This window comes from Rhinoderma darwinii, chromosome 3, assembly GCF_050947455.1.
Source record: "Rhinoderma darwinii isolate aRhiDar2 chromosome 3, aRhiDar2.hap1, whole genome shotgun sequence".
NCBI lineage: Eukaryota > Metazoa > Chordata > Amphibia > Anura > Rhinodermatidae > Rhinoderma > Rhinoderma darwinii.
Window position 1 is genome coordinate 160,758,035 of NC_134689.1, and position 23,597 is coordinate 160,781,631.

At 40.5% G+C, this 23,597-nt stretch overlaps 1 protein-coding gene across 1 annotated transcript in view; it reads left to right on the forward strand.

Moving 5' to 3' along the window:
• Positions 1–23,597, forward strand: part of TRHDE (thyrotropin releasing hormone degrading enzyme) — a 728,548-nt gene that overhangs the window by 445,384 nt on the left and 259,567 nt on the right. Inside the window, exon 7 of the mRNA XM_075856965.1 lies at positions 10,682–10,747. Coding sequence (XP_075713080.1) covers positions 10,682–10,747 — 66 coding nt within the window. The remainder of the gene's footprint in view (positions 1–10,681; positions 10,748–23,597) is intronic.

Sequence of the window (23,597 nt, forward strand, 5' to 3'; positions counted from 1 at the left end):
TTTCTGCAGTGCGTTATCTATATATCCAAGGATATGGCAGTACCTTTTTATGTACATAAATAACTTTAGGCATTACTGGGGCTTGATCAATTTGCTGTCATACTTCTTTGAAGTCTAAGAAACTTGGGAAGAATGTCCCCACTTAGAGTCTCCATCCCATTTGGGATAGTTATTGATTATTATTTTTTTCGGAGGGGTTAAAAACAGTTTCAGTTTTTGGTGCACGTGTTGGTAAATTTGAGGTCCATGGGTAAAGGACACCCTAAAAAATAACACATGTAGAGCGTGCTGCATTTTAGTAACACTGGGGCCAAAACAACCAAAAATATCCACAAATAAAATCACACTGTATGCGGAGAATCTCACACTCACCCATTGTCTACTAGCAAACATCCAGCTTCGCTGGGTTTCAGCTAAAAAGGTGTCACAAATCTGTGTGTAAATCTAGTCCAAATCAATAAAACAAATCTTTTTCTAATTTTAGCCATAGTTCAGAATGCTAGTAGCAAGAGCAAAATAGGCAATAGATAAGAATGCAGACTTTACATATCTGCAATTGCTTTGTCTGACCAACATTTAAAGGCAACCTGCATAGAGAATGACTTAACTGAAGGGAGCGAGGGAGAACAGATGCAGTAGGAGCACAGCGCTCGTCAGTTTTCCATAGTGCCACAGACATTAAATGGAGCGGAAGTGAATTTATACAGTGTGTAGTCACTGCAAAATCTTTAGCAATTTACAGTACAATACATGTGGATGGGGTTTTAAAAAAAAAATCCACATATAGCAGAAAAACTAATCTACTTGGAATTTAGGGCATGCTGTGGATTTTCAAATGTCAATTCTGCTGGGGATTTGTCGTGGATTTTCATTGTGAATTTTACTTTTGAGAGTGAAAACAGTGGCAAATCCACAGTCCGATTTTGAAAAGGATTTGCAGCAAAATGTGCCAGAAAAAGTCTGCACTCAGGCTTAGGCCTTATTCACACGAACGTGTCCATTTTGCACGCGTAAAAAAATGCAGCATTTTTCCTGCATTGCAGTTACGTGTGGCATCCGTGTACGGTGTGTGTCTGCGTTTTTTACGCGAGTATGTCATCCGTATGTCATCCGTATCCTGAAGGAGGTGTTTTTCTTTTTCTCATCATTTATTTAGCAACTGTTGCATGAATCATGGACAGCACACGGATGTGCGTCTGTGTGCTGACAAGTATAGGACATGTAGTGAGTTTCACGCAGCGGACACACGCTGCGTCAAAAACACTGAATGTCTGAATGGCCCTATTGAATTGCATAGGACCGTGTGACGTCCGTTTTTTTAACGCGCGTAACACGGATGTGAAATACGCTCATGTGAGTAAGGCCTTAGACCACTTTCTCACTACAGTATTTTGGTGAGTATTTGTAAGCCAAACCAGGAGGGGGTTCAAAACACAGAGGTGGAAATTGTTCCAATATTTTTTTTTGTGGGGGTTCCATTCCTAGTTTTGGCCAATACTGACCAAAATACTGCCGTGGGAAAAAGACCTTTGCAGTTTTCATGGCGGTTTTTAGCTCAGTTTTTTTTTTAGCTAAACACAGAAGTGGACACAAAAGAAAGGAGATGCACCAGTCTTTTCTTTATAACTTTTCTTCCTTTTGGATCCACTTCTGACTTTGGTGCAAAAAAACAAACAAAAAACTGCCTCAAAATCTGCATCAAAACTGTGTGTGTGATCCTGGCCTTGTGGTATGTTACCAGATGTTAGGGATCTGCCAGGTACTACGTCTAGGTATACTCCTGGGATTAATCAATCCACACCTGAGGCCAGACCTGTTCGACTGACACCATCTCCCACCAACCAGGGTGGCAGGCTCAGGAGTGGGAGAGCCTATCGCGGCCTGGTCAGTCGGAGTTAGCTCCGCCCCCTGTCCTTTATTACCTGCTGTGTTCTCCTCCTCAGTGCTTGTAATTCTTTTGGATTCCTGGCCCCACTGCTGCTTGCTCCAGCCGTGCTTCTGCCTTGCTGCTGTTCTGCTTAACCCGCTTTGCTTTGCCTCCGGCTTGCTTCCTCCTCCGTGCTCACTTGGGTATACTCCACTTCATCCTGGTCCTGACAACTCATTCACCGCTCCGTTTCCTCGCGGCGTTCCGTGGGCTACTGCCCCTTCCCTTGCGTGTTCCCTGTTTGTTCTCCCGTGCACTTAGACAGCGTAGGGACCGCCGCCCAGTTGTACCCCGTCGCCTAGGGCGAGTCGTTGCAAGTAGGCAGGGACAGGGCGGTGGGTAGATTAGGGCTCACTTTCCCTTCACCTCCTTCCTGCCATTACACCAGAGGACAGATATCCCTTCGAATTTAAGCAATGGAATACTGTGTGAAAAATGTAGAGAATTTACAGTAGCAGCAAAGTGGATTTAGGAAATCTCAGCCACAAGCTGCGGATAAAATCTGCAGTAAAGTTGTGCAGAAAGTGTTCTGTAGAAATCTAGCATAGTATCGAAAATTTGGCAACCCTGGCTAAGATACGTAGAAGATCCAACCAAGGTTTTCCCCCAACATCTCCGGAACTTGGTACTGACATCTGTCTGACATTCCCACCACACAGTTCCTTACTAACCAAAGCTGCTGAATATATTCGGTCCCCTCCCCGAAATACAGCCTCACAATTAATCCTACCATCCCCCATCACGATGGGTTTCTTCCTTTACTCATACTGTGCTCATGGAGATTCATTCCTTACTACTTACTAAAGGCTCTACCTAGACATAAGTGGAGTTTTACTGTTTGATTCACATGTTTCTTTCCATAAATGTTCATACCTCAGCCACAAGTAAACAAAACAAGCTTGAGACCAATGATGTTTGATATTCCTTCTTCCCAGTTTTAAGATTGGTGTTACTGCTGTCTACTGCTTTCATTGCATGTAATTGCTCTTGTACTTCTAAGTGATTTGACATGTCAATTGTATCTATAAGATGTATAATTGAAAAAACATATTGAAAAGATATTTGAAATAAAGAAAGTGTTCTGTAGTCCAGTTTTAAAATTCACGGCATGTCAATATATGCTGCGTATTGCGAGTGGAGATGCTGTGTGTTTGGGCTATAGACTTGAATCAAGAGCATAAATTCTGCACTAAATTATGCAAGTTGAGTTTTGACATGGATTTAGGGCACGTTCAGACGTGGCGGAATTGCTGTGGAATTCCACTGTGGACAGTCCGTAGTGGAAATCCGCAGCAGACAGTTTGTCCATTGGTTTCCACACCTTTTTAGTTATCTTCGTGCAGACGTTGCGGACAACTCCGCTGTAGACCATAGGCTGCGGTGCGGAATTTGGTGTCCGCAGCATACACTGTCTGTTACGGACTTGACGCGTACTTGTTGCAGAATTTCTCCATAGACTTCAATGGAGTTTCAAAATTACGCAATGAAATCCACAGATGTTATGTGTGTTGCGTTGTGGATTGCTTTCAGGAACAGGATATTTCATCATTCTGGCTGGACCTATGTGTGTCGAGGTCTAAACCCAGACTGGGATGGAATGTTTGAAAGAGAGCAGGGTGTGATCTGCACCTGAATCTGCAACGACAAATCCGCAGAATTTTACTTAACATTTTAGCCAAATCCGCAACGGAATCTGCAACGTGGATTATGTGCGGCATTGATGCGGACAGTGTCTGCAGAATTCCGCCACATCTGAACATGCCCTTACAGTCGTTCCGCTGCGGTTCACAGTAAAAAGCGCAGTAAATCCACATCTACATATAAAGTTTTCTACAATCAATGATACACACTAAATCTGCAGGTAAGCCGCTGTGGTAAATCTGCAATTATTTCCGCAGCTACATTGCGTTTCTGCAGCAATATGCATAACAAAATGCACTACTTGTTGCGGATTTCTTTGGCTGATCTACTTGCGGATTTATGAGATTCAACTGCAGACTTACCGTTGAGTAAAATCTGCAACTTATCCGGCCTGTAAGAACATACCCTTATACTTTTCCTTCTTTTAGTATTTACTCTTGTGTTCAGCTCAACAAACTGCCATGAAAACTGCACGCATGAGCCTAGCTTTCGAGAGACATGGAGGATAGTAGGCAGAGCGGTAGAGAAATTAATGAATACAGTGTTGTATTCAGTCTCAGAGCCTGATTTTGTGCTCACGCAGCTGTTGTCCTGATCATCAACTGGGCTAAATTATTATACCTTACCGGATTACATTTTCTTCAATTGCCAGTTTTTTCCTCATGTGTTGTTTTTTTCTCTTAGATAAGAATTGTCACTGTTTTACCACTTTATCACTTATACTGTGATATGGATTGTGAGTGACCTTTAGGTCTAAATTACATCTCCCTTCTTTTTTAAGACACAGTCACTTCAAAGCTTTTATATCCTTGTAACATACAATATTCTAGTGGTTTGACATAGTCCACTATTTATGAAAAAGATAGCAAGCAAGCATGTCTGACAGTATCCATCTCGTCACTTCTTGATCAAAGTATTCATCTTGTCACTTCTTGATCACTTTGCAATGACTTTATATTTTTTCTTAGGACTGAAATAGTTTGCTGCCATAGGGATCAAGCAGAAGGGCAAACAGTTTTGTAAACCACACGGAATAAAATACCTGGTGATATAGTGCAACATCTAATTAACATGAATAATGTTTAGTAAATGTTAATCACCCCATTAATTGACTGTATCTTGTACAGTATATTCCATGGTTCCCATGGCCAGACTTTCCAGATGTGCAACCTGTGTAGCCACTGCCATCTTGAAAGCGGCAAGTAGCCTCCAGCAGCATGTAAAGAACTGAGCTAATGAATGAAAGAGTAAGAAGCTCCAAAAATTACACCATCATTATTGCTAGAAGGCACAGTCTAGTGCTTTGTTTTTACCATCTTTGTTTTTTTCTTTCTTTATATTTTTCCAAAACTGGTATCAATCAGGGAGACAAAGTATAGTATAAAAGAAAGATTTATATGGCTTTAAACTTTTTTTTATCAGATCTAGCACACTTGAATGAATGACTGTGGTTTTACCCTCCATTTTTTGTCAAGTGGAGATTTGTACAATCTACCATGTAAATCACAAAACTGCACAACAAATCAACAGTGTTGTACATACAACAAAACCTCAATTATTTAAATTTACATAGGACCACTGTAAGGTCTGCGGTCGCAGACCACAGACACCTATCATCCTGCAGACGTCTTCCTCCACATAGATGCCAGCACATGCAGCCATCCTGTCCAGTAGTGACCACCAGGGTACGCGCTCTAGCTCATTCCCGGGCTTAATGGGCCAGAGCACACACATGTTTTAGATTTGACTGATAGCTCCCAGATCACCCTGGACTATAAGAATGGCCCTGCCCTACTGATCCTTGCCTGAGCGTTGTTAGTATTCCCATGTCGGTCTCACAACTGGTCCCTAAGGCTGGATTCATACGAGTATGTTCCGTCCGTAATGGACGGAACGTATTTCGGCCGCAAGTCCTTGTTCCTGAGCTTGTTAGAGTTGGAGTCGTGTCCTATTGCACCTTCCCTTGTCTGCCACGTCCAGTGTCATCTGCCACTTCCAGTGTCATCTTCCACATCCAGTGTGATCTGCCACGTCTGGTGCAACCTGTTGCACCTGCTGTCATCCACCACGTCTGGCGTAACCTGCTGCACCCACCTCCATCCATGCTAAAGCCTCGGCCACTGTCTGGACTATTCAGGTACCCTAGCATGGTACTTTGTATTGTTTGGGTGATCTGTTGCTTGGCCAGCTGCCTCCCCGCTACGGCGGTGTGGCCTAGTGGGACCACATACCCACAGTACGCTCAGGCCATGGACCCCACTGGTCAACCTGAGACCTTGATGGCACAAGCCAGGCTGGCAGAGATACAAGACCTTCAGTCACGGCATGACCAACTCCTCCTGGCGGTGAACACCATTGCACATCGGCTTTGTGCTCAAGCCACAGTCGTCACCGCACCTATTCCTGCTGTTCCTCCGGCTACAACTCCTGTCTGTACCCGTGCCGATCCCTTGTGCTTCCTGCCGCTACCTCCTCGCTATGATGGAGACACGGGGTCCTGCAGGAGATTTCTGAATCAGTGCCATATCCACTTCAGACTACATGCCAGGGCCTTCTCCTCTGATGATGCCAGGATCGCCTTCATAATCTCTCTCCTTACTGGCAGAGCCCTGGCATGGGCAAATGCTCTGTGGGACTTTGTCTCTTCCTGCACAGTTTGTGCTTCTAACAAGGTTGCTCACTCCAAACCTGCTGGCCTACTCCAGCCGCTGTCTGTGCCCAATGCTCCCTGGCAGCATATAGCAATGAACTTTGTCACGGACCTGCCGCCCTCTGCTGGATTCAGTACGGTCTGGGTGGTGGTGGACTGATTCTCGAAGATAGCTCATTTTGTTCCGCTGACCGGCCTACCTTTTGCTTCTTCATTGGCCAACCTCTTCATCCAACACATCTTCCGCGTGCACGGCTTACCTCTGCATATCGTGTCTGATTGGGGGTTCAGTTTACCTCAAAGTTCCGGAGAGCCCTCTGTAAACTCTTCGATATAAAGTTGGACTTTTCCTCAGCCTACCATCCCCAGTCCAATGGTCAAGTCGAGAGGATCAATCAGATCATGGAGAACTACCTATGACACTTCATCTCCAGGCAGCATGATGACTGGGTGCAGCTTCTTTCTTGGGCCAACTTCTCTTATAACAACCATACAAGCGAGTCCACAAGAACAACACCAGTGCCAGTGCTGTTAATATATCAGTTGATATACTGAATTGGATGAATGTAGAGATGGTCCAAGCTAAATAAAATAAAATAAATGTGCACAAGGCCCCGGGACCAGATGGGTTACACCCTAGAGTTCTTAAAGAGCTTAGTTCAGTTATTTCTGTCCCCCTTTTCATAATATTCAGAGAATCTCTAGTGACTGGTATAGTGCCAAGGGACTGGCGCAGGGCAAATGTGGTGCCTATTTTCAAAAAGGGCTCTATGTCTTCCCCGGGTAATTATAGACCAGTAAGCTTAACATCCATCGTGGGGAAAATGTTTGAGGGGCTATTGAGGGACTATATACAGGATTATGTGACAATAAATAGCATTATAAGTGACAGCCAGCACGGTTTTACTAAGGACAGAAGTTGTCAAACTAACCTAATCTGTTTTTATGAAGAGGTGAGCAGAAGTCTAGACAGAGGGGCCGCTGTGGATTTAGTGTTTTTGGACTTTGCAAAGGCATTTGACACTGTCCCCCATAGACGCCTAATGGGTAAATTAAGGACTATAGGTTTAGAAAATATAGTTTGTAATTGGATTGAGAATTGGCTCAAGGACCGTATCCAGAGAGTTGTGGTCAATGATTCCTACTCTGAATGGTCACCGGTTATAAGTGGTGTACCCCAGGGTTCAGTGCTGGGACCCCTATTATTCAACTTATTTATTAATGATATAGAGGATGGGATTAACAGCACTATTTCTATTTTTGCAGATGACACCAAGCTATGCAATATAGTTCAGACTATGGAAGATGTTCATGAATTACAGGCAGATTTAAACAAACTAAGTGTTTGGGCGTCCACTTGGCAGATGAAGTTTAATGTAGATAAATGTAAAGTTATGCATCTGGGTACCAACAACCTGCATGCATCATATGTCCTAGGGGGAGCTACACTGGCGGATTCACTTGTTGAGAAGGATCTGGGTGTACTTGTAAATCATAAACTCAATAACAGCATGCAGTGTCAATCAGCTGCTTCAAAGGCCAGCAGGATATTGTCGTGTATTAAAAGAGGCATGGACTCGCGGGACAGGGATGTAATATTACCACTTTACAAAGCATTAGTGAGGCCTCATCTAGAATATGCAGTCCAGTTCTGGGCTCCAGTTCATAGAAAGGATGCCCTGGAGTTGGAAAAAATACAAAGAAGAGCAACGAAGCTAATTAGGGGCATGGAGAATTTAAGTTATGAGGAAAGATTGAAAGAATTAAACCTATTTAGCCTTGAAAAAAGACGACTAAGGGGGGACATGATTAACTTATATAAATATATTAATGGCACATACAAAAAATATGGTGAAATCCTGTTCCTTGTAAAACCCCCTCAAAAAACAAGGGGGCACTCCCTCCGTCTGGAGAAAAAAAGGTTCAAGCTGCAGAGGCGACAAGGCTTCTTTACAGTGAGAACTGTGAATATATGGAATAGTCTACCGCAGGAGCTGGTCACAGCAGGGACAGTAGATGGCTTTAAAAAAGGGTTAGATAATTTCCTAGAACAAAAAAATATTAGCTCCTATGTGTAGAAATTTTTCCTTCCCTTTTCCCTTCCCTTGGTTGAACTTGATGGACATGTGTCTTTTTTCAGCCGTACTAACTATGTAACACCCTTTTTCATCGTTTACGGCCAACACCCATGAATCCCTCTCCCGTTGTCTGTTATGTCACAGGTGCACGCAGCTGACTCTTCATTCAGGGGCTTCCTACAGATCTGGCAGCAAACCTGATCCTCTAATCTGCTGCGGTCGACCGCATGAAGTGAAAGGCAGACACAAGGAGAAGTGAGCCTCCCCAGTTTCTTCCGGGTACCAAGGTATGGCTGTCCTCAAGAAATATCCAGCTGAGGGTGCTGTCGTGCAAATTCGCTCCCAGGTTCCACGGACCCTTTGAGATCCTCCAGCGGATCAACCCGGTCTCTTATAAGCTCCGGCTGCCTGCTACCCTCAGAATCCCCAACTAATTTCATGTATCTCTTCTGAAGCCTGTGGTCCTGAACCGCTACTCTAAGACTCTTAGCTCTGCAGTTGCCCCCAGCGGTTCTGCTGATGTATTCGAGGTCAAGGAGATCTTGGACTTAAAGAGGATAAGAGGAAAAGCCTTTTACTTGGTGGATTGGAAGGGGTTTGGCCCAGAAGAGAGGTCCTGGGAGCCAGAGGAGAACATCCAGGCTCCTTCCCTGATTAAGAAGTTCCTCTCTCGTTCTAGTCCCAAGAAGAAATGGCGTAAGAAGGGGGATACTGTAACATCCACGGTCGCAGACTGCATACTCCAATCATCCTGCAGATGTCTTCCTCCCCAGAGATGCCAGCACATGCGGCCGTCCTGTCCTGCAGTGACCACCAGGGTGCACGCTCGAGCTCATTCTCGGGCTTAATGGGAAAAAGCACACACATTTTTTAGATTTGAATGATTGCTCCCAGATCATCCTGGACTATAAGAAGGGTCCTGCCCTTCTGATCCTTGCCTGAGTGTTGTTAGTATTCCCATATCAGTCTTGCAAATGGTCCCTTAGTGTTATCCTGTTCCTGTTGTTACCCATGCCCTGTTACCTGTATCCTGTGCTTTGTCCTTGTTCCTGAGCCTGTTAGTGTTAGAGTCGTGTCCTATTGCAACTGCTGTTGTCTGCCACGTCCAGTGTCATCTTCCACGTCCAGTGTGATCAGCCATGTCTGGCGCAACCTGCTGCACCTGCTGTCATCTGCCACATCTGGCGTAACTTGCTGTACCCACCTCTATCCAAGCTAAAGCCTCGGCCACTGTCTGGACAATTCAGGTACCCTAACGCAGGATTTTTTATTGGTTGGGTGCTCTGTTGCTTGGCCAGCTGCCTCCCCACTACGGCGGTGTGGCCTAGTGGGTCCACATACCCACAGACGGTGACAACCATCCTGGTGGTCTTTTCAGCATTGAGAGAGAGCTGAAAAAATTTTAGTCGTCAGCTACTCATGGACAATTTATCACAGCCATATTGTTTCCTTGTTACCTTGCAGAGTGGTCTATATTTCAATATGCATTAGTTATTTCAGATTTCCAGCCATCCTTATATTATTCTCTGCCCCCATACATTATAAACAGATGTTATCTGGCCAAAAGTATATAGACATCTTACCATCATGCCTATATGAGCTTGTTGGACATCCCATTGCAAAAACATATGTGTTAAGGCTTTCCACAAGATTTTGGTGTGTGTATATGTGTAATGATTAACTCATCTTCCAATAGCAAATCTGCAGTCATCTTAACGCTGGCTAAACTGTGGCATGCTCTAAATAATCCCTGGTTAGGGAGTGTAAGGTATTTTGAATATATTGAGGACTAGTATCTGTGGTACATAATCGAGGAGAGATTGAATATAATTAGGAAAGAAAAAAAGGGGGAAAATAAATACACATTCTTTGTTAGACAATATGATATACTTTTATGTAAAAATTAATAAAGAGTACTGAAAAAAATAAAAAGTATAGTTTCATTTTAATGTAGCTTCTGGAGGTTTTCTTATTACTAATAAAAATATAACGTTACGGTGATTTTTACCTTTTCACATATTTTACATGTTTAAATTGAGATGTGTTGTAATTACATATATGCTAGTCTCAATTTCCCATAATTCTAGTAACCATACTTATTATTCTACTCATCTGAAGCAACAGTTATTATTATTTATATAAAGCTTAGCTTCAATAATCATTCTACTATACAAGCAGTACTCTTAAAAAATAATGCTAACTTAACAACATGTGGGCTGTACACAGCAGCACTGTGTACAAAATTGGCTACAGCGTACAACATTTAAAGCAGTCTACTGGATATATCATTTGGAATTAAGCCAGTTCTGTTTGCATTTTATAAGACAATGGACCTGAATTATTATCACTGGGTCTAAAATACTAACTGATCTCTTCTATCCACAGGGAGCAGCTTTAATTCGAATGCTGGCTAATTTTATGGGCCATAAAGTATTTCAGAGAGGACTGCAAGTAAGTTAAACATTTCTTATAAATGTAGCCTACTGTATGTGATTGTGCTGATTTATTTTTTATGGTTCTTATGCTATATTAAAAATACAGTATTTGTGTAAGCCATGGCTTGGATGAATGGAATTCATAAAAAGGTAGGCCTACTGGGTACATTGAGATGCAATGAAACTGAAGCATTTATAATTTATAAGGAAATATATATTATATAAGGATAACCAAGACAGTATGCAGCTTTTTAATATACACTTAATTTTGTTTCAGAGACCAAAAGGGAAGGGGAGCTATGCAATAAATATTGTTGTCTTTACTAATATTTGAAAAAACATAGAGGTGGCATTTATAAAAGTTGGCACAGACAGCATTTTGGGAGTAAACGGGGAGGTAAAATGGCACACATACGGCACTGTCCAAAAGTCAGAGACCATTTGTTTGTGTCTTTCGTTTCCAGTCAAAGTAGGATATAATTTATACCCATATCAAAGATAAACGTTTTGCTGGTTTGCTGGTCTACAAGGTCTATCATGGTTAGGAGTCCCCTTTTTTTCCTCTTTTTAAAGTTATGCATCTGGGTACCAACAATCTGCATGCATCATATGTCCTAGGGGGAGCTACACTGGGGGAGTCACTTGTTGAGAAGGATCTGTGTGTACTTGTAGATCATAAACTAAATAACAGCATGCAATGTCAATCTGCCGTTTCTTAAGCCAGTAAGATATTGTTGTGTATTGAAAGAGGCATGGACTCGCGGGACAGGGATATAATATTACCACTTTACAAAGCATTAGTGAGGCCTCAATATGCAGTTCAGTTCTGGGCTCCAGTTAATAGAAAGGATGCCCTGGAGTTGGAAAAAATACAATGAAAAGCAGCTAAACTAATAAGGGATCATGGAGAATCTAAGTTATGAGGAAAAATTAAAAGAATTAAACCTATTTAGCCTTGAAAAGGGACGACTAAGGGGGGGGGGGGGGGGCATGATTAACTTATATAAATGGCCCATACAAGAAATATAGTGAAAGCCTGTTCCATGTAAAACCCCTCAAAAGACAAGGGGGCACTCCCTCCTTTTGGAGAATAAAAGATTCAATCTCCAGAGGTGACAAGCCGCCTTTAGGACTCGTTCAGACGTGACAGAATTTTTCCGCTGCCAATGTTGGTGCAGATTCGCGGCAATTACGCAACAAAATTTGCATATTTGGCAGGTAATTCAAACATTGCGGATATCACAGCGGATTTGCCTCAGATTTCAGTTTTTTGTATTGCAAAGGGGGAAATCTGCAGTGAAATTCCGTTGTTTCTCTGCAATGTAATGTGCATGCTGCGGAGTGAAAATTCTGCACTGCAGCCTAAATTCCGCACAGTTATTTTGCGCAATATTTGAACTAAGTTACCTAGTAATGTATAGGAACCAATGTAAAAAAAGCTTCTGCAGATTTCCACTGCGGACTGTCCACAGTGGAATTCCACAACAATTCCGCCACGTCTGAATGTGCCCTAACTGTGAGAACTTTGAATCTATGGAATAGCCTACCTCAGGAGCTGGTCACAGCAGGAACAGTAGATGGCTTTAAAAAAGGCATAGACAATTTAATAGAAAGAAAAAATATCACCGCCTATGTCAATGTGTAGAATTCTTGTTTGAATGTTGATCCAGTCTGATCGTCACTTAGCATCAGGAGGAATTTTTTTCCTTTTTAGGTAAGATTGGTGCATGCCTTATGAGTAATTTTTATATTTATTTACTTTAGTGTGTTTTTAAAACTTCCACTGGATCAATAGGGGTGAAACAAAGTTTTATAGTTTCTCCCATCCCTTCCCTTTCTTCCACCCCTTGGTTGAACCTGATGGGCATATGTCTTTTTTTAATTGTACTAACTATGTAACATTTGTCCATGGGTTGTGCCTGGTATTGCAGTTCATCACCATTCAAGTGAATGTACGTGAACTACAATACCAGACACAAACCATTGAAAGACATGGGGTTGTTTCTGGTAAAAAAAAAAAAAAACATTAAAAACAAATGTCTAATCTTGAACAGCAATTTAAAGAGGCTCTGTCACCAGATTTTGCAACCCCTATCTGCTATTGCAGCAGATAGGCGCTGCAATGTAGATTATAGTAACGTTTTTATTTTTAAAAAACGAGCATTTTTGGCCAAGTTATGACCATTTTTGTATTTATGCAAATGAGGCTTGCAAAAGTCCAAGTGGGTGTGTTGAAAAGTAAAAGTACAACTGGGCGTGTATTATGTGCGTACATCGGGGCGTGTTTACTACTTTTACTAGCTGGGCTTTCTGACGAGAAGTATCATCTACTTCTCTTCAGAACGCCCAGCTTCTGGCAGTAGAAGTGGATGATACTTCTCATCAGAACGCCCAGCTAGTAAAAGTAGTAAACACGCCCCGATGTGCGCACATAATACACGCCCAGTTGTACTTTTACTTTTCAACACGCCCAGTTGTACTTTTGCAACTGTAATCTACATTGCAGCGCCGATCTGCTGCAATAGCAGATAGGGGTTGCAAAATCTGGTGACAGAGCCTCTTTAACTGATGTATTTTGAATCAGGACCAGGAAACACGGTATAATATACTTATGCAACTTGAATCTCACTGATATTTTGGTGCTTGCAAGCAATCCAGACCCTTAGGAACTAATAATGCTATGTTTATTTATCAGAACAATCACTCTGCTGAACTTCCTCCAGTTATAAGGTTTTTTGCCAGTTTACAGACTTAAGGGGGTTTTACACTGGGTGATTATCGGGCAGACAAGCGTTCATAGAACATGAATGAGCAAAAGCTCGATCATCTGCTGGTTGTATCATTTAAAAAAAGTACAATATTATCGTTGTCAGCAGTACATCTCCCTCTGTAAACAGGGAGACGCACTGCCGACATGATAATAACGTATGGGGATGAGCGATCAGAGTAACGACCGCTCGTCCCAATCCATAGATCTGTGTGACAGGAGCAAACGAGTGCCGATCAACGATGTCTCGTTGATCGGCGCTCGCTGCACTGGCCGATTATCAGCCGGTGTAAAAGGGCCTTTAGACTAGGTTTTTATCATACAGTTGAGGCATATGATTTTTACGTCATATTGCAAAAAACTTATACGGTTAGAAAAGGTTACAACATGATGCATAAATAGTTGGATCCTATTGCCACTGACTTCCATTGTAAAAAAAAACAAAAAAAAAAACAGTGAACAGTGTTCATCTGGATACTGATTTTTGACAGGACAGAAAAGCGCAACAGGCTGCACATTTTTTCCAATGGCACCAGGATCCGACTTTAGGCATCCTGTTCCTCCTTTTTAAACAGTATATTTTTTCTTCAGTGTGCAGTAAAAACATATGTCTCAACAGTATAACTAACATGTTTTGTGAACTAAGCCTTATGCAGTGGTCCATGGGATTAGAAGCCTCCTTTGATTGGGCCATTTTACAGTGGATCAGAATTCTATTAAGAACTTCTGTTGTGTAAAATGGATGGCCAAAAAGTAATTAAAAGCTTTGTACACTTTTTTACTTTCCATCCAAAAATAAAATAAATGCAAATTAAAGCAATTTTCTGCCTTGTTTAATGGAGTTCAAAGTCGTATAATCTTCATGTATGTAAGAGAGCAGGAAAATGTTCTCTAATTCTTCAAGATTACTTTAACAACAAAAATGAAATTTTGTTTTGTGATTGTTATGTGACAGCTTTTGTAAGAACCAAATCTACATTAACCAATTTAAAGCAAACAGAAAGAACATTAAAAATAAACAAAAACAATGAAAGTCATTTATTCTTGTGAAATCTGTTTTGGGGAAAATAATTTTACAGGCGGCAGTGGATGATGAATTATTTATAATGTGGTATGCTACTTAGAAATGTCCCTTAAAGTAAATTGATGTTCACCTGAAATACAATTATTCTAAGATTGAAAGAACAATCAATCTTATCTGTTCTTCATAAGTTTTTCATTTGCAATTTGCAATAAACTACATTTGGGATCAGGCCACATTTAGGACCCTTGTTGTAGCCCCTAAACTTAGTATAACACAAAAGAAAACAATGATTATACAAGATGACATGCTTAGAATAAAAGATGTCGGGTCTGGAAATATAATTTTAATATGATTTGCTACAGCTGTTTTTGAACTGCTATTCGTAATCTCCAGGAATACATTGCAAAGATTGCTATATAAATCTGCTTATTAGATGTTTCCCAAAGGGGGCAGTAGCAATAAGAATCTCTGATAAGCTAAGCCTAATTAAAGCTTTTATAGACACATAGCATGAGAGCTAAATTCTATTGTAATGTTACACTAAATCCCATAAGTATACTTGTCTCCCATGCCAAAAAAGGTTAAAACTACAATTGAAAAGCAGTGTTGGCTTATTGCTTTTTAAAAAGTCTTTAATTCTATTCTAGTACACTGTTCCATATTGTAGCTGCTAGAATAAAAATGACAACAATGGAAAATAGTGAAAATGTAACCTTTTCCACAGCTATTTAATTGGGTGGGATGTGGATTAAGCTATGTAAGGTGACTGAACTGTGCACCTTTACATGATCTTGAGGTAGTGTGTAATTAGGGGGTGATTATATACTCATTTGTACTGCATGCTGTTTATATTTATCTGCCAAGTGTTATCTCTATGGATCAGACTAGTTTTATATGCAATTTCCACAGATTCTCGTTCTGATTGAGATCTGGGGAATTAAGAGACCAAGTCAACACCTTGAACTCTTTGTCATGTTTCCCAAACCATTCCTGAACAGATTTTACAGTGTGACAGGGCATATTATCCTGCTTAAAGAGGCCACCGCCATTAGGGAATACTGTTGCCATGAAGTGGTGTGCTTACCACAATAATGTTTAGGTAGCTGGTACATGTCAAAGTAACATCCATATGAATGCCAGAACCAAGTTTCCAAGCAGAGCATTGTTCAGAGGATCAAACTGCCTCCGCCAGCTTGCCTTCTTCCCATAGTGCACCCAGATGCCATCTCTTCCCCAGATAAGCACCTAGCCGTCCACATGATGTAAAATAAAACGTGATTCATCAGACCAAACTACCTTCTTCCATTGCTCTATGGTGCAGTTCTCATGCACACATGCCTATTGTAGGCACTGTCTGCAGTTGACACGGGTCATGGGACTGCTGAGGAAAGTTATTAACTGCAGCGATCACATGGGTATATGGGCACTTTATCACTGCAGCCATGTCAACAAACAGCAGCAGGGAGGACCAGAGTGGCTATGCTCAAATGCTAGGGGATGTGTCGGGTGTGTAATGCCTAGTTTTTTGTTTAATTGCAGCCCCCTCTTGGCCACATTTTTTATTAACTTAGAAAACCTCTTTATTTACAATTCTTTTTTTATCTATATGTTTTGCTGATCACACTTAAAGGAGTTTTCCCATGAAGCACATTTATGACATATTTACAGGATATGTTATAAATGTCAGATAGATGCAGGTCCCACCTCTGGGACCCGCACCTATCTCTAGAACGGGGCCCCATAAACCCCTTTCTAGCTTTTATGTGCTCACACTGACTCCCGGCCACTTCCTGATTACATGGTCGGGACATGGTTGGTAGTTACAGAAGCTGCGTAACTCGCTGAGCTAGTCTGTTTCCGTAACTCCCATAGTAGTGAATGCCAGTTACGGAAGCAATGTAGCATGCGGGTGGCAGCTGTATTATACAGCTGACACCATGTGCTGATGAGCATGATGAGAGATAACTCAGATTCCAGACATTTAACAACTTAGGTCTCAGGCGAAACGCACGTTGAGGCGTTTCTTTTTTGTGCCACATCTAATTGAAGTGTCCATTTCCTTCAACCATGTCTCTAGGTAAGGTTCTCTATGATCTTGTGGTGGTATACTCTTACCTATATTGATACTATTATATTTAGGTTTGTACTTTACATGTATTCACCATTTATTTTTGCGTACCTATAGCTTTACAATTGGGCATTGGGCCCTTGTTGTTGTTTTTCAGCAACACATGTTTTTGCATTACATGGTGAGTTAGGATATGGTACATACTGTCTTAGATGGGTTGTTCTCTTTACCCTTGGGTATAATTACATCTATACCTCTCTGATGTTGCTCTTCGTATGTGACCTATTTTATTGTATATATATATATTTTTTATATCATGTATTGTTGTTTATTATGTATTAATAAAGATTTATACTTTTTGACGATACGTGTCAGTTATATATTCTCATATTCATATTTGGGTGCTATGTCCCCTATGTTTTTTGGTTGCTCTACGTGTTAGTGGGGACTCTCTTGTTCTTCTGTTTTGAGGTTGCTTTTTAGGTTTACACTTATAATGTGGGGACAGAGCCTCTTTAACCTGTGAACGTCATTAAAAAAAAAAAAGTTTTAGAATTGCTGTTTTTTTTTTACAACCCGCCTACTAAAAAATAGAATAAAAAGCGATCAAAAAGTCATGTGTACCGCAAAATGACCAATAAAAAGCATCAACTCATCTTGCAAAAAACAAGCCCTAACATGACTCTCAAAATATGGCGATACAAAAAACCCTTTTTCCCAATAAAAAAATAATTCTTTATTATGTAAATAAATCAAGACAAAAAGTACATATTTGCTATTGTCCTGAACCTGAACTATAAACTTATTATGTTAACTTACATGATGAGCAACGTAAAAAAAACAAAAAAAACAATGCTAGAATTGCTGCTCATCCCACATCCCAAAAAATGGAATAAAAAGCGATCAAAACGTTGAATGTACTCTAAAATGGTACCTAAAAAAACAGCAACCCATCATGCAAAAAACAAGCCCCCACATAGCTACATCAATGGAAAAATAAAAAAGAATGAGCAAGGCCCCACCATAGCTAATTATAATTTAAATTCATCACAAAAGTAGCACAATATTCTTTTTAGTTATAAAAAGTTAAGCAGCTCTACTGAATCCAGATGTGAACAATCCAGGAACCGACTAAGAAAATGTCCTTTCTAGCACATCAGTGAGAACTGAAAGTGTGAAATACTCTTTTAGGTTATAAAGGGCCTCCCAGAAGAGATACACTGTAGAGCTTCTCTGTACTTTCTTGTATCATTTGTCACACTAAAATAGGAAAACAATTGGGCAATAGCAAAATAGTTGCTGTATAAAGCAGATTGGTTAAGATTTGTTGTTCTTCAGGACTCTTTTTTTAACTGTCACAGTGTAAAAGAAGACTGTAATAAATATTATCGCCGCTGATTGCAGAGGAGGCTAAAACTGTATAGTCATTGTCGCCATCAGTCACTAACTTGGACTCTGTTCACAATCACTACCCTTTATGTTCTTGAAATATAACAGGCAAATATATAAATATATGATCACAATGGGGTTAACTGGTGTTCACTATAACATTCATTAGTAGCACTTTGCCTAAAGCAGCCTTGTTTTATTACTAATTCCAAAAATCGTCACTGCCTCAACTTTGGTACATTTGATTAATTGTTTTTTATGTATTTGTAATAAATGTGGTAACACAACCCAATGTGATAGAACAGATCATCTTTTTTGCAAAGTACAAATGAATCCTTACAATGATTAAATAATAATGTTGTTTTAAAAAAAAAAAAAAAAAATCTATTGGTTTGGAAACCATAGTGATAGAAACTAACAAAAATTACTTCTAAATATTAGGCTTAGGCTAGGTTCACACAACAATTGTGTGGTGTTTTTTTTTATTTTTAAAATATATGGCAGATGATTGTGTCTTTTTTATTATTATTTTAAATACACTGCCAAAATGGGATGTAGTTATACGAATTTGTCAAAAAGGGTGTTCAGAAGGTATAGAGTTGGCACTGCTTGATGTATCCATTTTCATTTTTTTAAGAGGAAGTACACATTTTTTGGCTTTTTTCCTTAGACAGGTGTAAACTTAGGGTATGTGCACACGACCTATTTTCAGACGTAATGGAGGCGTTTTACGCCTCGAATTATGCCTGAAAAGACGGCTCCAATACGTCTGCAAACATCTGCCGATTGCCTGCAATGGGTTTTACGATGTTCTGTGCAGTCGAGTTGTAATTTTACGCGCCGCAGTCAAAAGACGGCGCGCAAAAAGACGCCCGCGTCAAAGAAGTGCAGGACACTTCTTGGGACGTATTTGGAGCCGTTTTTCATTGACTCCAATGAAGAACAGCTCCAATTAAGTCCGTAAAAGACACGCGAAAAACACGAGTACATGCAAAAACATCTGAAGTTCAGGAGCTATGTTCCTATATGGTATAATTGTTACAGACATGTGTGCGTAATTCCACACACAAAATCTATACATTAAGTTAGAATGCAAGTGAATGGGATTTCACGGAACACCAATCAAATTAAAAAAAAGTGGGGGTTTTAGGGCAGGCTGCGGATTTGAAAATCTGCAACATGCTTTATGTTTAATATGTACATAACTGATTTTTGCTGTAGATTTCCTTCTTTACAACTGTAGAATTTTTTCTCCTAAATCCTAGCTCAATCCTGAACATGTAAACATAGTCTTAGGCTGATCACATTCAGTTTCCTCTCCCTCCCCTGCACTGATGTCTACAGATCAGTGCAGGGCAGGGCAGGACACAGAGACAACTACAGTATATTTAGAAGTGCTCAGTCCTCACTAAGGCCAAGCAGAGAGCTCAGTCTCCCTGACTTCTGGAGCTAAAAGTGGAGCATTTTTCCTGCTTCACGGTCACGTTATCACTTGCATCCCATTCTTAGCGGGCTCTCTAGGAAATGGGGGTCTCGGATAATTGCTAACCACCTCCTAATTCCTCTGCTTGCCACCTAATAATGCCAGGCATGTGAAAAATAATCTTTTAACTGTTTTTCCACTATTCACTGACGGCAACAAGTTATTACAAAATACATTAGAAATTTGGATACATTTTCTTAATACTATTTATCCTTATTTACCTAAAACCAGAAAACCTCTTTCATTTGCACATAGTAAAGTAGCCTTGCAACAGTATAACAAAATATATAAATATTTCCGGGGGTTCTCTAGCATAAGCAGAGTAGAGCATTAATCGCAATACCTCAAATATTGCACTGAACTGACCTCATGTTGCTGTTCGCGAGAACATTGTGATGCACCACTGAAGTTAACTGGATGGTTATGTTGTGTTTATGTTTTGTGCCAAAAATTTTATTAATATGCTTTTATTTTCTAGGTATTTTACCTTTAACAGTTGTTGTTATGTTTGTACTGTTTCAGGCAGATACACTGGGCTGATGAGGTCTGCTTTCAGGCAGATAAACTGGCACTTCACTGTCTCCGTGCCAGGGTGGAGCCAGACTATGTTAGGAGACGTTTTGCTATGCCTTGGAGAGATAGTGGAGTGTGTACTGAGAGCATACACAGAGCCTGTCAGGTGCGAGACAAGTAGAATACGGAACTGACTTTGCAGTAAGATCTGGAGGAGATCTGTGGAGAGGAGTGGGCTTTGCCAGTATTTGTCACTGAAAAGGCAGTGAAACTGTGTACCCTGCTGAGCAGTAGCATACCACTCCTAGGGTCCTGATCCTGAACCGCATGGCTGATTTACTTGGGTCTGCTGGAGAGAGTGCTCCATAACCTGGATGGGCCTGTGTAATCTTTAAACGTGTTCCTGTACCAAGGAAATACTGAGTATTATACAGAAGGGAATTTTGTAAAGTTTTAATTTAAATAAATACACTTTACAGTACATTACATGTATTTTTTTTTCACAATAATTCCCTAATATTTTTTGCAATATTTATTAATAACATATAGAACATAGTTGTTCTATAAGATACTGATAAAACAAACCTACATGCTATATTCTGTAAAACAGTGCCTAGAAGCATTACTTTCACCTTAATTACAAACATTTAACTATTGTGTTATTGTCAGTTAGTCGTCCATGGAGTCTTCACCACTGCAGATAAGGTGATGAACCGTTAACGTGTTAGCATAGCTCAATAACGATTGATTATTTTTCTTGTGTCTAAAGACTGATAAAAGCTATTTATGGATCAGCCATTATTAGTCATTCTCCCCTTCGCTGGGCAGTAGTATATTCACCAAAGGATGAATTGCTCTGCAAAGTTTCTCAACAATGAATTCCTGATCAATGTAGGCTTGAAGTAAAATGGTGCGTGTAATGTAATATTTGGGGGAGAAAGAAGCCTCTTAACACGTGACCAAACTTCAGTTCCAATTATTAGTGTACATATTCAATGAATTACATGAAATGTTATGGGATAAGGTTCCAGACAATCTGTAACTATGGACTCCTGAGATGTAAATCCAGTACTGTCCTCAGCACCTAAACAGGATAAAGTAAATAACTTGCTGAAAAAAGACCCCTTAACAATTTCAAATACACGTATTACTGCTGTTGGTTTAATGTAATCTACTTTTAAAAGAGCAAAAAATATCAATAAAGAGAGCCAAACTGTAAACTTTAGAACACATAACCAAATCTATTATTAACACAGTTATATTTGGTATTGAATCATACAGGTATGCCAAACCATACATGGAATCCGTGCAGGGTCAATATTATGTAGCTATAGTTACTCTGTTTGTCAATGTATGGTTCCTCCATGAAGCACTGTTTTCTCCCCTAAAAGCATTCCTTCCAGGGGAGAATACTGTATAATACAACATGTAATGCTGTATAAACCTCCCAGTGCCTCCAAATTAAATCAGAACAACATAGTGGTACAGTATGGTTGGTATAGGAGTTATTGGTTCCATCCCTGGTGTTCTAGGGCTATAAAGGGGTGAATTTGTAAATTCCATGGGTAACACACCTCTCCAGCCTGTGGTATCCTGCTGTACCAGGAAACGGAACAAGATTAGCCCATAGCAGGAAGTGTGAGTGTCGTATTCTGGATCTCAAATAAGGCCATGTGTGAGGCCTTGAGCTAATTCTTAACCATGCACAACTTCTATTTCAGATGTAACCTGTCATAAAGGTGCTCCACTATTGTATAGAAAAATTCTGGTATTAGACGTTGATAAATATGTCATATAAGTGTAGCTAACAATCCGCACCGCCACCCCACTCTGCCATGTCCCTTCTGAATGTCAATAATCAGAAGTGTCTCAAACGGGTCTCAGCTGTGTGATTAATATATAGTAAGTCACATTACACAATTTAAGGACACTTTTGATGACAAATCTTCCCTATTGTTTCTTCAATGTCTACCTCCATTAGCACAAATTAGTAGTGCTTCAACACTATTTGGTTGCTCTGAATACAGCCATATCCACAAGTGGCTGTAAAATGTAAGCTCAGCTTTGAAAATCTTTGCATAAATAGCATTCCAGTAATATCATTAGCAGGGACATATACAGTGAAGGAAATAAGTATTTGATCCCTTGCTGATTTTGTAAGTTTGCCCACTGTCAAAGACATGAACAGTCTAGAATTTTTAGGCTAGGTTAATTTTACCAGTGAGAGATAGATTATATTAAAAAAAATAAAAAATATTACATTGTCATAATTATATATATTTATTTGCATTATGCACAGAGAAATAAGTATTTGATCCCTTTGGCAAACAAGACTTAATACTTGGTGGCAAAACCCTTGTTGGCAAGCACAGCAGTCAGACATTTTTAGTAGTTGATGATGAGGTCTGCACACATGTTAGATGGAATTTTGGCCCACTCCTCTTTGCAGATCATCTGTAAATCATTAAGATTTCGAGGCTGTCGCTTGACAACTCGGATCTTCAGCTCCCTCCATAAGTTTTCGATGGGATTAAGGTCTAGAGACTGGCTAGGCCACTCCATGACCTTAATGTGCTTCTTTTTGAACAACTCCTTTGTTGCCTTGGCTGTATGTTTCGGGTAATTGTCGTGCTGGAAGACCTAGCCACGAGCCATTTTTAATGTCCTGGTGGAGGGAAGGAGGTTGTCACTCAGGATTTGACGGTACATGGCTCCATCCATTCTCCCATTGATGCGGTGAAGTAGTCCTGTGCCCTTAGCAGAGAAACACCCCCAAAACATAATGTTTCCACCTCCATGCTTGACAGTGGGGACGGTGTTCTTTGGGTCATAGGCAGCATTTCTCTTCCTCCAAAAACGGCGAGTTGAGTTAATACCAAAGAGCTCAATTTTAGTCTCATCTGACCACAGCACCTTCTCCCAATCACTCTCAGAATCATCCAGATGTTCATTTGCAAACTTCAGACGGGCCTGTACATGTGCCTTCTTGAGCAGGGGGACCTTGCGGGCACTGCAGGATTTTAATCCATTACGGCGTAATGTGTTACCAATGGTTTTCTTGGTGACTGTGGTCCCAGCTGCCTTGAGATCATTAACAAGTTCCCCCCGTGTAGTTTTCGGCTGAGCTCTCACCTTCCTCAGGATCAAGGATACCCCACGAGGTGAGATTTTGCATGGAGCCCCAGATCGATGTTGATTGACAGTCATTTTGTATGTCTTCCATTTTCTTACTATTGCACCAACAGTTGTCTCCTTCTCACCCAGCGTCTTACTTATGGTTTTGAAGCCCATTCCAGCCTTGTGCAGGTCTATGATCTTGTCCCTGACATCCTTAGAAAGCTCTTTGGTCTTGCCCATGTTGTAGAGGTTAGAGTCAGACTGATTCATTGAGTTTGTGGACAGGAGTCTTTTATACAGGTGACCATGTAAGAGCTGTCTTTAATGCAGGCACCAAGTTGATTTGGAGCGTGTAACTGGTCTGGAGGAGGCTGAACTCTTAATGGTTGGTAGGGGATCAAATACTTATTTCTCTGTGCACAATGCAAATAAATATATATAATTTTGACAATGTGATTTTCTTTTTTTTAATATATATAATCTATCTCTCACTGGTAAAATTAAC